The 14,992-nt window shown below is 25.0% G+C and overlaps 1 protein-coding gene across 1 annotated transcript; it reads left to right on the plus strand.

The window, feature by feature from the left end:
• The first annotated feature begins 152 nt into the window (after positions 1-152).
• Positions 153-10,376, plus strand: LOC132918067 (pickpocket protein 28-like). The gene is made up of 10 exons (XM_060979137.1): positions 153-270; positions 1,824-2,060; positions 3,017-3,116; positions 3,982-4,148; positions 5,330-5,522; positions 6,152-6,422; positions 6,623-6,679; positions 7,370-7,511; positions 10,007-10,098; positions 10,193-10,376. Exons 1-10 carry the CDS (start codon positions 164-166, stop codon positions 10,288-10,290), a joined length of 1,464 nt encoding a protein of 487 aa, XP_060835120.1. The 5' UTR covers positions 153-163; the 3' UTR covers positions 10,291-10,376.
• Positions 10,377-14,992: the final 4,616 nt, after the last annotated feature.

Raw genomic sequence — 14,992 nt, forward strand, 5'->3', positions numbered from 1 at the left:
ATATAGGTACATATATTTATACGTATATTTTAAAATCGACTGTATATAGGTATATTGAAAAAAGGTATAACATGTATAAATAATAAATACGAACGACGGTTTTACTTTAGTTTCGATATTTTTGTTTAATGCACTCGCGTAAATCACTTTACATTAAAAAAAAATGGCAAAAATCAAAAGTAAATTATTATGTTTTACAAGTGTACAAAAATATATACTTAAAAATTCAAGCTTAAGAAATAAATTTTGGACAGATGATAAATACTCATCGTAAGTATATATATAAACGTCGATTTTTTTATTAAATATCTGGGATAATGTGTACAAATAAATGTTTTTTATATATAAAATAAAAAGTTTTATTTTAATAAATACAGTATTATAATAAGCAGTTTATTAAACAAAAAGTAAATTTAGTTTATAGTTTTTTTTTTTCGTACAATAGCATCTTAAATGAATGACAGAAAATTAAGTCATAGAATTGAGAGACTTGATGATTTTGTTTATTAGATGATCAGATCATCAACCGCAACAGTTTAGTTTGTTATTTTGGTAGATTTTTAGGAAGCGCACTTGAGGCAAGTTGTGAGATGAGTTGGTCGGGATTTGAATAATCTTTTTCTTAGGAGCGTTTATAAAAAAATAAAACAGTTTTCTTGATACAGCAAATTTTAAGATGAGATTGAAGGGTTTAATTTGATGTGTACATGATATATGTACGTTTTAAGGTATAGAATACTTCACCGTGACGCGAAGGTATATGTTCTAGAATGCTTGCTATATAGTTTTCATAGTATATCATGAGTATTTGGTAAAACTCCAGATACGCCCAAAGTGGTCACAGACAATACTTATACATAATGAGTATGTGAGTTAATAGTAAGTTCAAAGTTGAAGCGAAGAACTGTGCTTTTAACCGGAGATGTCTCAAACTAATTTTATAATCAAATTCCAATGTTTCATTTTTGGATCTTCTCGAAATCTACTAAAAGTTTAATTAGCAAAACTAGGACAGCTATAGTACTGCAAGCAGAACCTACCTACTTCAAAAGCTTAATAATGTAATATGTTTTACAGGAAATAGGAAGTGAATTATTAAGACTTAGTAATTAGTTATTACTATTATTATTTATTAGTCCTTAATCATTATTATTCTTTGCAGTATATAACTCCACAATATACACACTATAGGTAAAGTACTTTATACATGTTTAAAGTATCATTTATTTTCGAGAAACTTGTTACTATCTTATACAATTTTCTCTGTATTAGATGGTGACATTACTAAGATTATTTATAAAATTTTTGCTATTTGAATTTTTGTCACATTGTATTTTGTAATAATTATAACTTATAAAGATACATCATACTACGCTGAATTAACAGAGTTTTGAAGTTTTAATTTTTGTAAGATATCTATAGCGATTTAAACTGAATATAAATAGTTAATTACTTAATACGGTACATGTTTGTACAATCAAGACTGTAGCCAGAAAAATATTTGGGGAGGGGGTTAGAGTATAAATATGTTATATTATGTAAAAAATATGAAATTATAAAAATATTATTTTATTAAATCTTATTTCAAGAAAAAATTTGGCGGGCGGGGGTCCGAACCCTAACCTCCCCCCACGGCTATACGGCCTTGTGTGCAATGGTTATTTAGCTATTTATGTCAATAAAATATCAATATCACTATATGACTTAAAATAAAATACATTTATTATTTAAATTACTGCAATACAGATATGGATTTGCGATTAGGCATGTGGTTGAAATTAAATTTAATAATTGTAACATATTATTAATAATTTTGTTTACAGGCTCTACTGGATAAGCGTATTAATTGGATCTTTTGCATTATGTGTATTTTTGTCGTACGATATAGTCTTGAAATGGTATGATTCCCCAGTGAACAGATTTAATATTAATGAACCACGGCACATATCTGAAAATCCATTTCCTGCAATAACAATTTGTCACAACGATCCTATTAGTTCAAATATAATGAACTTGGCCTCTGTACTGAAATGGGAGCGACAAAACAAAACCGACGAAGAGTAAGTATTTGTATACAAAAATGTTAAATTTTATAGTATCTAATTATATTCCTGTATGAATTAGTAAAACATAAATTTATAAGTAGCACAATCCAAATTTTAGAGAAGTCAGAGACTTAATATATACAAAATAATTCTCAATAGTAATGATGAAACCATTATTTTTTTTCAAAATATAATACATACATCAGTACAGTAAGTATATTCGTAAAAACTTAATAAAGAAAAAAAGGATAAGAAAATATTCAATAATGGCACCTCAGAAAATATTTAATATTATTTATAAAAATAAGTAATATTATATTGGCTTAAGTCGCTTTAGGCTTATTTCTTTTCAGTCTTCTAGTGGAATTTCTTAAAATACTTGTAGTTGAGGAAATAAAAGTATGATTATGACGTAAGGCTTTTCAGTAAAATCTATCGTAATAGTGATACACTAATTTTGTGTGTGGCATATGTAGAAGGTTAAACAACTATAATAAGGAAACCTGTCGGTATTTACTCGTAAGTTAACCACAATTTGGATCCCATACAACCAAACCGAAGCTATCATAATCTTATAAATAATAATTTTATTTTTGAAACTAAGTTTGAATCATAAAATTGGGTGGAAAGGGGGATGGTGTAAATTAAGTACTTACATGTATTGTTTCCTTGATGACACTTAATCACGCCTAAAACAAGGGTATTATAGAAATAGTAATAAACCAAATAATATCCACTGGTACTTTTTTAAATCTCATTTTACAACTAGACTTTGACATATTTAATAATACTGTACAACGTCTAACATGACGAGGGAAATGTCATTAGGTATTTAGTACTTTTGAGTTCAATATAAATTTATAATATTACTTAATTACAAAAATTAATACTATTAATAATAATATTAATTTTTAAGATTAATTGTTTTGATAAATAATTTTAGAAAATATAATTATTGGTTATTTTTGTAGATGGCAGACACTGAACGTAGTATATGAAATGTGTCATTGGAAACATAAAATCGTTAAACTAGAAAATATAGATCCTAAAATCGTCTATAAAGTACTGAAAGTATGTTAAATTATAAATCAATTAAATTACAATATTGTTTTGTAATTATATTAATATTAAAGCATGATGATTGATATGTGTAATATACTAATATAGGTACCGACTTATGATTTAAATTAAAAAATATATACTTAAATTTGAACATTATTGAAAAAATAAATCATACTTAAATTAATGATTTATTATATATTTATATAGTTATTTTAGATTATCTTAGCTAAAAATCGTACAAAGTATTGCCGTATGGGTATGAATTGAAGAATCTTATAAATTCTTTAATTTCTTTGTCTTAATAATAATAATTAAAATGTCTTAGTGACAAAACTACTAAAATTCCCTCTTTTTCCTAAACAAATGTCAAATTTCAACTAATAAGTAATAACACCTCTAAATTTAACTTTTAATTATACGTATATTACTATATTATTTTTGTTTTATCTCCAATTTCATAAACATTTATTTTATATTGAAAAAAAATTTGTTTGATTTACTATGTTTTAAAAATTTAATGTTAAAGAAACATTACTATACCAATAAAGAAGTAAAATATAAGGTAACTACTTATTTAAGAAATATTTTAAATTTATTAAATCGCTCAAGTGGATTGATTGATACGTACTACAAATTATTTGATTAATTATACCTAATTTTTGTACACAATTTTATTAATTGTACCTATATTCTACCTAATTTTAGATTTTAGTTTTTAGGCATTCAAATGCCACATACGACATGCTATATAAATGGGTAATGATTAAATATTGATGAAGTTTGCAAATCGATGATTTTATTTTATAATACTTATTTTATGTGTTATTATACATCTAAAGATGGATATTCTCAAAAACAATTTTTTTACTTGCAGGAATTTTCTACTAAATGCGAAGACACTATAAAACAAATACGATGGAAAGATAAAATCATTGATCGTCCTTGCGAAATCATGCAGCCTATATTTTTATTAAATAATTTATGTTTCAGTTTCAATGCATTACCATATCATGAAATGTATAGACAAGTTCCATACAAATTGTAAGTTTATAAAAAGCGTGTAGCAATAAGGTAAATATTTTTTAATAAACAGTGTTCAAAAAATCATATTTACTGTAATATTTGAGTAGGTAATTTTCTAATTGATTAATTATAATTTAGGATAAGTTTTATCTTTTATGAGTTAACAGTGGCATTAAGATTTTGTTACAATGTTGATAAAAGCTCAATGTGACTAATGAAAGACCAAAGGGGACCTCCCTTATACTTGCACTGTAGACGTTGTTATGTCGATATTCAAGTGGTATTCAAATAAACCTGCCCAAGCAGTCGTTGACAGTAATCAAGTTAATAAGATCTATATTATAGATATAATAATATAGATTATAGATGCTTGTTTCCAATTCATCAAGCTCTCGCGGAGCGGAGTACCTACATAAACATTGATTTTTTTTGTAACCCTAAAGAAAAAATTGCATACTGCAAAATTCGAAGAATGAGGTGGCTAATAAGGGAAAAGTGGCCTTCTGCTGATTGGTTGGTATTATAATGGCTGTGTCTGAAAATCACACACTTCGATTTCGACTTAAAAAAAGTTGATAGAAAAAAAAAACTCACACTATCGGTTCAACCTGTAGCAAAATACCGCACACTTATGATGGGTAAAAACCACGCACTAATTAACAATTTGTAGACCAGTTGTAAGACGAAAGAATAGATAAAATAAAGATGCTACAATAATCAATAATCACGTATAAAATCAGCGAGAATTGTAATGTTTAGTCGTCACTAGTCGTTGTATAGCCGTAAAGGTTTTTGATATACATGTACATATCGCGGTCAAAAATAATGTTTTTTTTTTCGATTTATACTTCTAAAATTTACAATAAATATTAGGTGTACCTAGTAGAGATATAATTTTTTAAATTTCAAACAAAACTATAATTTATATTTATAATTATTGTTCATGACAGAATATAGAAATAACTTGGTAACTTATTCGTAATTCGTATAGAAATATATTTATATTGGTATATGAGTCATGAATATTATAATATTACAACGTTTAAGTCGTGAATATATTTAATATATTGAATATTGATATTATATTTAAATACTTACACTCATATTATATTACGATTTATTTTATTATGCAATGTTTTATGTATTATTCATGTTTTTTATTTGTTTTTTTGCTAATTAGAATTATTTTATTTTATTAGACAGGATGTACTTCAGACAGGTAAAAAATGGTCAAATTTAACGAGTAACTGGAATTTAGATGATGGTTATAGTGATAATTTAACATCAAATATACCATGGAATATGAAATCGACATCATTTTGGAATACTGTCGAGTTTATATTGGCACAAAAAGATGCAGCTTATGGTTGTTCGAGTAAACAAGGATTTACAGTTAAGTATAATATACCGATTTTCAGCACATAATGTTTGTATTAAAATTATTAAATTATGTGTGTTTGTGAACGTGTTATCTAGTTAAAATATTTATACACAAATGTAAAGAAAGATAATTTAAAAGTTTGTATTTCATTGTGTTATTTTTCTGTGACAGATTTATTCTTAGATCAGTTTTGTGTAATAACAAAATTCACACAAGCTAACCACATGAAATTAATTCATTTTACTAGTTTATTTACAATTGCGGACTAATATTTTTAGTAAATTTAATTTCTCGTTGGCTTGATGAACATTTTATCAATATGTTTTTTAGATTCCTTTAAATGATTCAAATGTATTTTCAGTTATTTAGATAAATTTAAATTCCTTTTTACGAGTATTTAGTTATATTTTATGATAATATTTATTATAAATGCAATATAATATATACATAATTACTTGTGATAACACATCATCGTCTTGTTGCCATATATTAACACACCATTTAAATAATAAATATAAATTTATTATTATTATATTAATCTTGTTATAACACTCATTATAATTAATGTATTTAACATTGGTTCTTAATATTCTGAAAAAAAAAAAATAATAACTAATTTATATTCAACTGCTTATTTTAGGTTTATTTTCATAGTCCATCAGACGTCCCAGATTATTCACATTCTTCCTTAAAACTTTCAAAAAATAGTCATAGCTATGTTCAAATATTAACTCAGTTATCGTTGACAGACGATGGTTTAAAAAGTTGGACACCTCAAAAACGAGGATGTTATTATTTGAAAGAGAAGTGGCTGAAGTACAACACAAAGTATTCGTATATAAATTGTTATGTCGAATGTCAGGTGAATTATACTAAGAGTTTGTGTGGTTGTGCTCCAATTTTCAGAATGAGTATGATTATATATTATTTATTTATTATTACGATGCTTAATATCCTAATATAAATAGTTTTTATACTCTATGAAGTATTTTATTTAATCTTATTTATATTTATTTTTTCAAAAGACCGATTAAAAATTAGAATAACAATAATAAATTATAAAGACACAATCATTTAGTAAAATTTCTGTTTTTATTTTATTTTTTTATAGGCAGTTCTTTTCCTGTGTGTGGACCCAAATTAAAACATTGTCAAGCAAATGCCGCAAGTAAATTACGCACAATTTTGAAACTAATGTTTATTAAACTCAGACCATAATAATAATAGATTAATACTAATTAATACAATTTTAAAATCGCTATATCTACCATTTCTTCTAAACAATCTAAAATTCTAAACCCATTATCATGATCCTATTACCCGTAGTACACAAAGTTAAATAATTCAAAAACTATTAGTTTGAATTTTGTAAGAAAAGTCTACTAATTAATTTAACGTAGAAAATAACGGGGAGTTCTCATTTGAAAAACTGAAGTTTTTATCTCCATACGATACTCCATAACAATTACAAAAAATTTCAACAATTTAAAAATATGTTCTTTAAAGTTTAAGTATATTTAAAAATTCCAAGAATCACTGCATTTTCTGCATTATTGAAGAATAAAAGAGGCTGTGTGCTTGGTGAATCACTCTGTATATTACATAATAAAGCGAAAAAACCAATAGTTGTTAGGAACATTTTTAGCAGAGTAGAATTTAGTTTGTTAGGTTAAATATTATTTTATTCGAGAAAGATATCAATAGTTATAAATGTATAACAAACAATTTGTAACATATACCTGAGTATTGTGTGTATAAAATATTATAATATAATATAAATAACGATAAAGTTTTATTAAAATGAATGTTTTAGTAATTATAATAAAATAATACATCTTAATTTTATCTCATTACCCAGTTCATATACAGAGAGCATATCGTACATGCAAATGTTTGCCATCTTGTACGGACATTGATTACGAATTATCTTATTCGACGGTATCTAAAAACTTCAGTTATATAAAAAAATCATTAATGTTTTTGGACAACTTAACTGACAGGTGAGGAAATTTATTTGTTATTAACTTAACATCATTCAATATTTTGTTTTACATATTACTAATATAATATATTTTGATTAATTTACAAAATAATTAATTATACAAAAATTATTTAACCTATGTCAAAATATGTATAAAAAAGTTTAATTATAGTACAACTTGAAATAAACAATAAATAATAAGCTTATACTCATTTCAAAAAGATTCAATTTTTTCGAAAATACTTCTATAATGCCATAGAAAAAATATATTTTAATAATTTTAATTTTTTAATTTTTAAGTTTTTAAGTTTACGTAGATTCCGAGCGGATGTATGTATTGATTTTTTAATGCTATATGTGTGTGTGTGTGTTTGTGTGTTTTGTGTCTGCATACACGATAAGTAGTCGATAAAATGGTTTATGATAGAAAATTAGATCTAGTTTGTACTTCAGAGAGATCAAAATTGAAAATTCCGTTCTTTTTTTATAATCAGGAAAAATGTGGATTTTTACGGTTTTTGACTAAATTTATTTTTTTTATAATTCAAAAACAAACATTACAAATTACAAGTATTGTATGATAAAATTTATAAAATCTTTAATTTTTAAAACTAATTTGATTTGAAGATGCAATTGATGCAATATAATACTCTTCATAAATATTTCATACTGGAGCTAAAAAATCTATAAAATATACAAACACAATTAATTTTACAAACATTTGAAAATGTTCAAATTTGAACAAAATTACTTATTTTAACGATAGTATTAATTATTTTGTTGTAAAACAAAAACATTATTCGTGGGGTTTTAAAACGTTTACGTATATTATATTATTATGAATTTTACTATACGCAATGACATTTTTAATTTATTTAAAAATATTATCTATTTATACTATGAACCTATTTTTACCATTTAACGGTATTTACAGAAAGATGTTATTCAATTTTGAGTTATATAAATTGATATAATGTGGTATAAATACATATTATCATAATAATTAAATACTAATAAATAATAATATAATAAATGCAATATTTCTGGAAAAAAATATATTAACCTACCGTAATACTAAAAGTAAAATTAATGACTTTAATGCCTTAATGACTATATCAAAAAAACATATGAAATATGATTAGTAATACACATAGGCTAACACTCTGCTAGCTGACCGTCTCCGCTCGGAATCGTTTATCGTATGCAATGATATACCATTGAATTCAAATTTAACACAGCGATAACAGTGACTCACTTGAACTTACTGCCTAATGTATGATATGTACAGCATGTATGTACAGCAGAAGGATAACCATTTGCCTACCTTTTTTTTTCTTTTTAATGAAATTGATTTTTAAATTCTCTTAAGTAGAATATTTTTTGGAATATTTACGCAGGTACATAAAATTCGAATGAGTAGTTAATTAGTTAATTAGTCATGAATACCTATATTTACCTATTATTCAAAGTGTATCTAAAAAGTATATCTGGGTAGTGCACTAACACTGCCATTCTACTTTACTCGTAAAAACTTTAAATATTTAATTATATATAATTAACCAATCATTCAAAATTCGATTTTCAAGTATCGAAATATTTTTATACTCTATAAAAAATATATGTGAAAATATGATTTTGAAAATTAACTTTTTCGGAATAATCATTTAGACACTCAAATGGACCACCTATTATATCTGTTATGTAAATTACAATAGCAATACATACATATAATATGTAACTTGAAAGTGTAATCACTAATCATGTAATAGTATTTGTAATATAAACAAACAGAAAAAAATATATTATTGTAATGTTGGAATGTGATAATATTATTATCAATGTTATTTCACAACTTGAAAAACCTAAAACTCATATCATTAGATAAATATATTAGTCAATTAACAAACACTTTAATAATAATGTAATAGGTGCATAGGGCCGGGAATTTAATGCCTTATAAAAACTAAGAAAACGCCATAAATATTATTGAAGAATGCTCTTATAAATTTCTCCAAATTGTAAAAAAATAATAGGTTTACAAAATAACTTAACAATTTAATATGCATTGTACATAATATAAATATGATATTACATTAATTTAATAATGCTCAATTTGGCTTATTTGTATACAGTATTGGCGTGTTCATTATAAAAGTGTTAGATTTCCTCACTATACCTTAGTAGACATCTATACTTATAATAATATATTGCCCACTCACCGTATTGATTTTGAGTTATATTATGGAGTTTAAAATGCAAGATGAAATTCATTTAGTTGTCTGAGCTGATAGTAGAATATATATATGATTTAATTTGTCTTGAAATAATTTTTAATTTAAATTTCAAAATCTTAAAAATGAAAAAATACCATTAAAAACCAAAAAATCCGTAGGTTTATTTAATAAGAGATGAAACAAATCGTTACCAAAATGAGTGTAGTTTAGTTGCAACACTAAAATTAATTGAGCATCCTATCTCTAGTTATATAATAATATGTAACCTCTCTTTGTACAGCAATGATTTGGCCAGCATTGAAGCCACAGTTAATTTGGAACACACGTGGCCTTTGAGAAGAAACGCTGAAGATACTAATTTAGGATATATAGGTTTGTTAAAAATTTAAAATCTAATTAAATAGGTACATTATTATGGATATTAATTTTGAATTAATTTACTCGATAATTACATTTTTATTTAAAGGTAAAATTGCCGGGATGACGAATTTGTGCCGTGGAGTGAGCCTGATTTCAGTATTGGAAAATTTTTATTTCTTTTTTATCAATCCTTTTTTTCAATGAAAAAAAAATATTTTATACATAATAACTAATTAATTAATTCATTCGAGTTAATGGTTATATAAACCTATAAGATTTAAGATAAATATATCAAATACCTTCATGTAATATGTTATGTTAATTATACTAATTGGTAGTTTATATAATAATATTTATTTATGTATAACAAAAAATATACAAGGATAGTAGGTTGTAGGTATTATATTCTTTATAATTTTTTCTAGTTATAAATTGTATTCATTATAATATAATTATGAAGATGGTAGAGTAAATCATAATTTCTGTACTAACGAAAAAATTAACTTATGAATTATATACGATTTAAAAAACAACATTGTTTTGAATAATATTCAATTGTTTGTGAGAATTATGTATGACATGTATGTATATCAGTGGTTTAGAGTGGAATTTATTGGACTTAAGATCTATCGGTGGCGAACGTCTCTTTTAAATTTATTAATATAAACATACATTTCATTATAATAGTAAATAAAATATAAAATAAATTATTATTAAGGCATGGATTTGAATATAAAACGTATTTTTTTTTGGGGGGGAGTTCTGAGAAATGGTATTCAAATACAAAACTCGTTTTATGAATCAGAGAATTGAAAATGTAAACTTTTATTTTGCATTTTTAACAGTTTTGGTGTTTTTATAGCATTTTTCATAATACACCGGGCTATACGCCCCTAATTATTATAATATATTGATGCTAAAACTAGAAGTTCATAATATTATAATAATGATATGAAACTCATGTTCTATAATTCTATTATCATAAAATATTAACACTGTATTTATGTATCTTTTTAAAATTATTTAACTATTTAAGCTTTTATTTGAGCAAACTGATCAACAATTTATTTTTTAAATTGAATGATAAAACTCACGAGGCCCCTTTAACTTGCAGGACATACCTTGGACGCCTTAGGGCCTTGGTTTACACCACTGATGTACATGCATACATTTTATTCGAGTTTCTAAAAATATATATTAAATCAGGTTGATTAGAAAAAATATGTATTTGTATACCTTATAATCCTTAAAATAGAGCTTTATATGTTTTTAAACTGTAACTAGAAGATATGGTTAAATATGCGACCTATACAGGTAATTGACCTAAGATTATCGATAAGGTTTTATAAGTTTATGATATAATCTAAAAGTAAATATGTATAAATGATTAATCTTATTAATTAACTCTTTAAGTTTAGGTAGTTATTAGTTAATTTATTCGACAAAGATGGTCGAGATACTTAAAAATTAATATTTTGATATTAGATACAGAATATTGTATATGGAGTATCATGGTTCTAAATATTCAATACTCTATTCAAAAATTATTCAAAAATAAATAAATTCGATGTTGATTATTCTTAAAACAATTTCATCTATGCATCACGCGTAGTTATTAAAGGTGTTTTATTTAAACAGTCAAAATAAAATGAAAATCAGTTCATTATTTGAATTTAATCGTTCTAAAATTATAAAATCAAGACCCTACAATAATTTGATGTTAATGTTAACGATTTACGGTAAATCGTAACCGGTAACTTAAAAGTTTAAAGTCTTAAACATAAGCGACAAAAATGTTTTAAGTTTAAATGTTATCACGCAAGCAACTATAATATTACTTCGTAGTATAATGGTTGTGTTGCCATGTTGGTTAATATTGTTCATATGTTTGGATACTTAGCTAAACTTGGCAATATCAGTTAGGATAGATAGGTGAAATTTAAAATCCAAAATCAAAACGGTCGATAAGAAGATCGATCGTATCACGTTGACCTTCAAAATATTATTATTATATTTATTATTTGTTACAATTCATTTTATTATTAAATCCTTGACTAATTGACCTTATTATTACCTCTCTCGCGGAATGTTTTTTTATCACAAGTTACATCAATGAGTAGTTTTAATACAATATTATATTATTACACTCATATGTGTGTACAATAAAGTTATTAATAATTAAATTTCGTACATAGTGTATATTATGTCGTATGCACTTTATATTAAAATATGTTTGCTCAATTTATCTAATAACTTTAATAGGTACAGTATATAATATAGTATGCATTATTTTATATGCTATTGTCTTAGACGTTTTAGTGGTATGGTCGACCGAGTATAATGTAAGCACAGAACAATTTATTTCAAGTGACACGTACGATTTCCAATTTTACGATTAGTACAAACATTTTCAAAAAAAAACTTCGATAAACGATATCGATCTATCTGATCTATCAATATGATTAAATCGTGTTAACCACTACGTTAACAATTTGCAATTGATTTCAATAGGTTCCTGATGATTATAATATATTAATAATATTAATATGTATAATCATTTGTTGTGTACTTACCTAAATATTTATACCGTTTTATAGTTTGTGTACCTAATATATACGCTTATATATCTTATCCACTGACCAGTTTTCGTTCAAATCTATCCTAACCCGGTAAATTTAAACGGGATTATCGGGAAATGTTGGCTTCAGGTTCAACGTAATTGTTAACTAAAGTAGTTAAGAAGATTTAAACCTTAAGTCTTAAGTTCTGTTACGAAAGTTTCTGTTTGTGACATTTTTTTTAAGTCCACTTTTATTTAACTGCGACTACTTTGATCTTAGGTACCTACTTTTTAAACACAGAAAGCTACCCACTATGTCACTTTATTAATTTAAAGTATAATCAAACGATTCAAAATCGTTTTAAATTATTATATTAAAAAAAAAAACAATTCTGAGGGGCTATCAGTCTATATTTGTAAGGATATTTTGTTATATATTTTTATTGCTATTAGGTAATATTTTTTTTCTATAAGTAATACAGTAGATTTAATTAATTTTCACAAAAACAAATCACATATATTATCATATTACCTACGCAAGCATTTTTTTTTTTGTCTAACCAATAACTTCTTCAATATACATTATGTATAGTAAGAATAAAATAGATTTATCATTAAAGATACATTCTAGAATAAATTGCACACATTTTACGCAAATGATGACGTTAAAGCAGATAAAAAATGAAAAAAGTAATACACCAGTAGCGCCATCTGCTTAGTGAAATAAAATTTAAAAACAAATTTTACCGGTTGAAGTCATAATATTATATAGGCAATACTAAATATAAAAACAATAGTACATTTGTATAGTAGAAGAGAATAATAGTTAATAGGGACGTAACTAGAATTGTATTTCAAAGGGGATGGGAGGGAAGGGGTTTAAATTTAAAAAAAATGGATAATAATTTTAAATATTCTTATTATTTCAACAAAAATCAAATTTTTAATGACGTATATTACTGTATAGAATATTTTAAAAGATGTATCATCATTTGGTAATTTTTTCTATAACTTAAAATTAATCTAGTTCTTTTGAAAATGTTATTGAGTGAAGTAAATAATAATAAACGTAGTATAAAACAGATTGGATTAAATATAATATTACTTTTAAATCATAAGATTTCGGACTTCACGTGTCTCACTCTAAATAATGCATAGTCAGTAATGATAAGTATGGAAAAAAAATTTTGAGATCAGAAATAAGAAAATTAAGTTTAAAAAAAATATGTATATAGCCATCGGTATCTAGTGATGAAAATAAGTGCAATTACTGCTGGTTCTTTGTGCATGCGCAGAAAAGTTTAAAATTGCACAAATAGATGTCACTAACGTTACCTTCCGAACGCTTCGACTAACTGTATTGCAAGTAGTTGTCCAGGGTCTACATAAAAGGTAATCACGCTAATCACGGTGTCCAGTGCTCCAGTACTTATAAGTTACAGTTTAATACGACTATTTATAATAACTTTTTATTTTTTGTATCTGTCGTCGTGTTTGAAGTAGTAAAAATGCTTTGATCTTCAAATTTGTGTGGTTTCTGACATAAAATTTAATCTAGTTGGTAAGTACTTTGGAAAGTAAAAATAGGAAAATCCCAGTACTTCTATTAATAATTAGAAAAACTGTTCTCAATTATTTTGTAGGAACGTTTGACGTAATTGAATATTTAAGCATTTTAAGCGCAAACGAAAAATAATGAGTTTTTCTGACTGGACTTCAGTTTTTTTTTGTAATTCAAAAAATATTAATCGTTATAACATAAATCGAGCTGTAAAAAGAATAAAGGGTATTTATATTTTCCTTAAAAATAATATAAATGACCCACATATTTTTTTATTAATAGATTGTAAAAATAATATTTTTGATAGACATTTCGGGTAGGATTATGGCTTTTTAATAGCCTACATACTTGGAATGGCTGGAACTGGTAGTTTAGGTTTTAGAATGGTATTTCTGAATACTAATAAAATAATAATCCTAATGAACATAAGAACACATAGAACATAAGAAATTAAAAAAACAAAAAGGAAGTACACGCGAGAAAATTTGCATACATCGAAAACAATATAAATCAATTTAAAAATAATAAAATATCATGACTAAATCTTGTCAAAAGAATGGCATTTAAAAATCAATCTAAACAGACACTCTAAAATAAAAAATAAAACAATATTATTACGCTCACCTAAACTTAAGGATGTGAGCTAAAATAAAAATAATAACATAAATGAGAATCACAAAATATTTTTGGGGCATAAATTAGTTCACCTCCTCTTGGTGCACCTGGATTATAACTCTAAATGAACTGGGACACATAAAAAATATGATATTTTTTCTTCGGTAAAG

This window comes from Rhopalosiphum padi, chromosome 1 (assembly GCF_020882245.1).
Source record: "Rhopalosiphum padi isolate XX-2018 chromosome 1, ASM2088224v1, whole genome shotgun sequence".
NCBI lineage: Eukaryota > Metazoa > Arthropoda > Insecta > Hemiptera > Aphididae > Rhopalosiphum > Rhopalosiphum padi.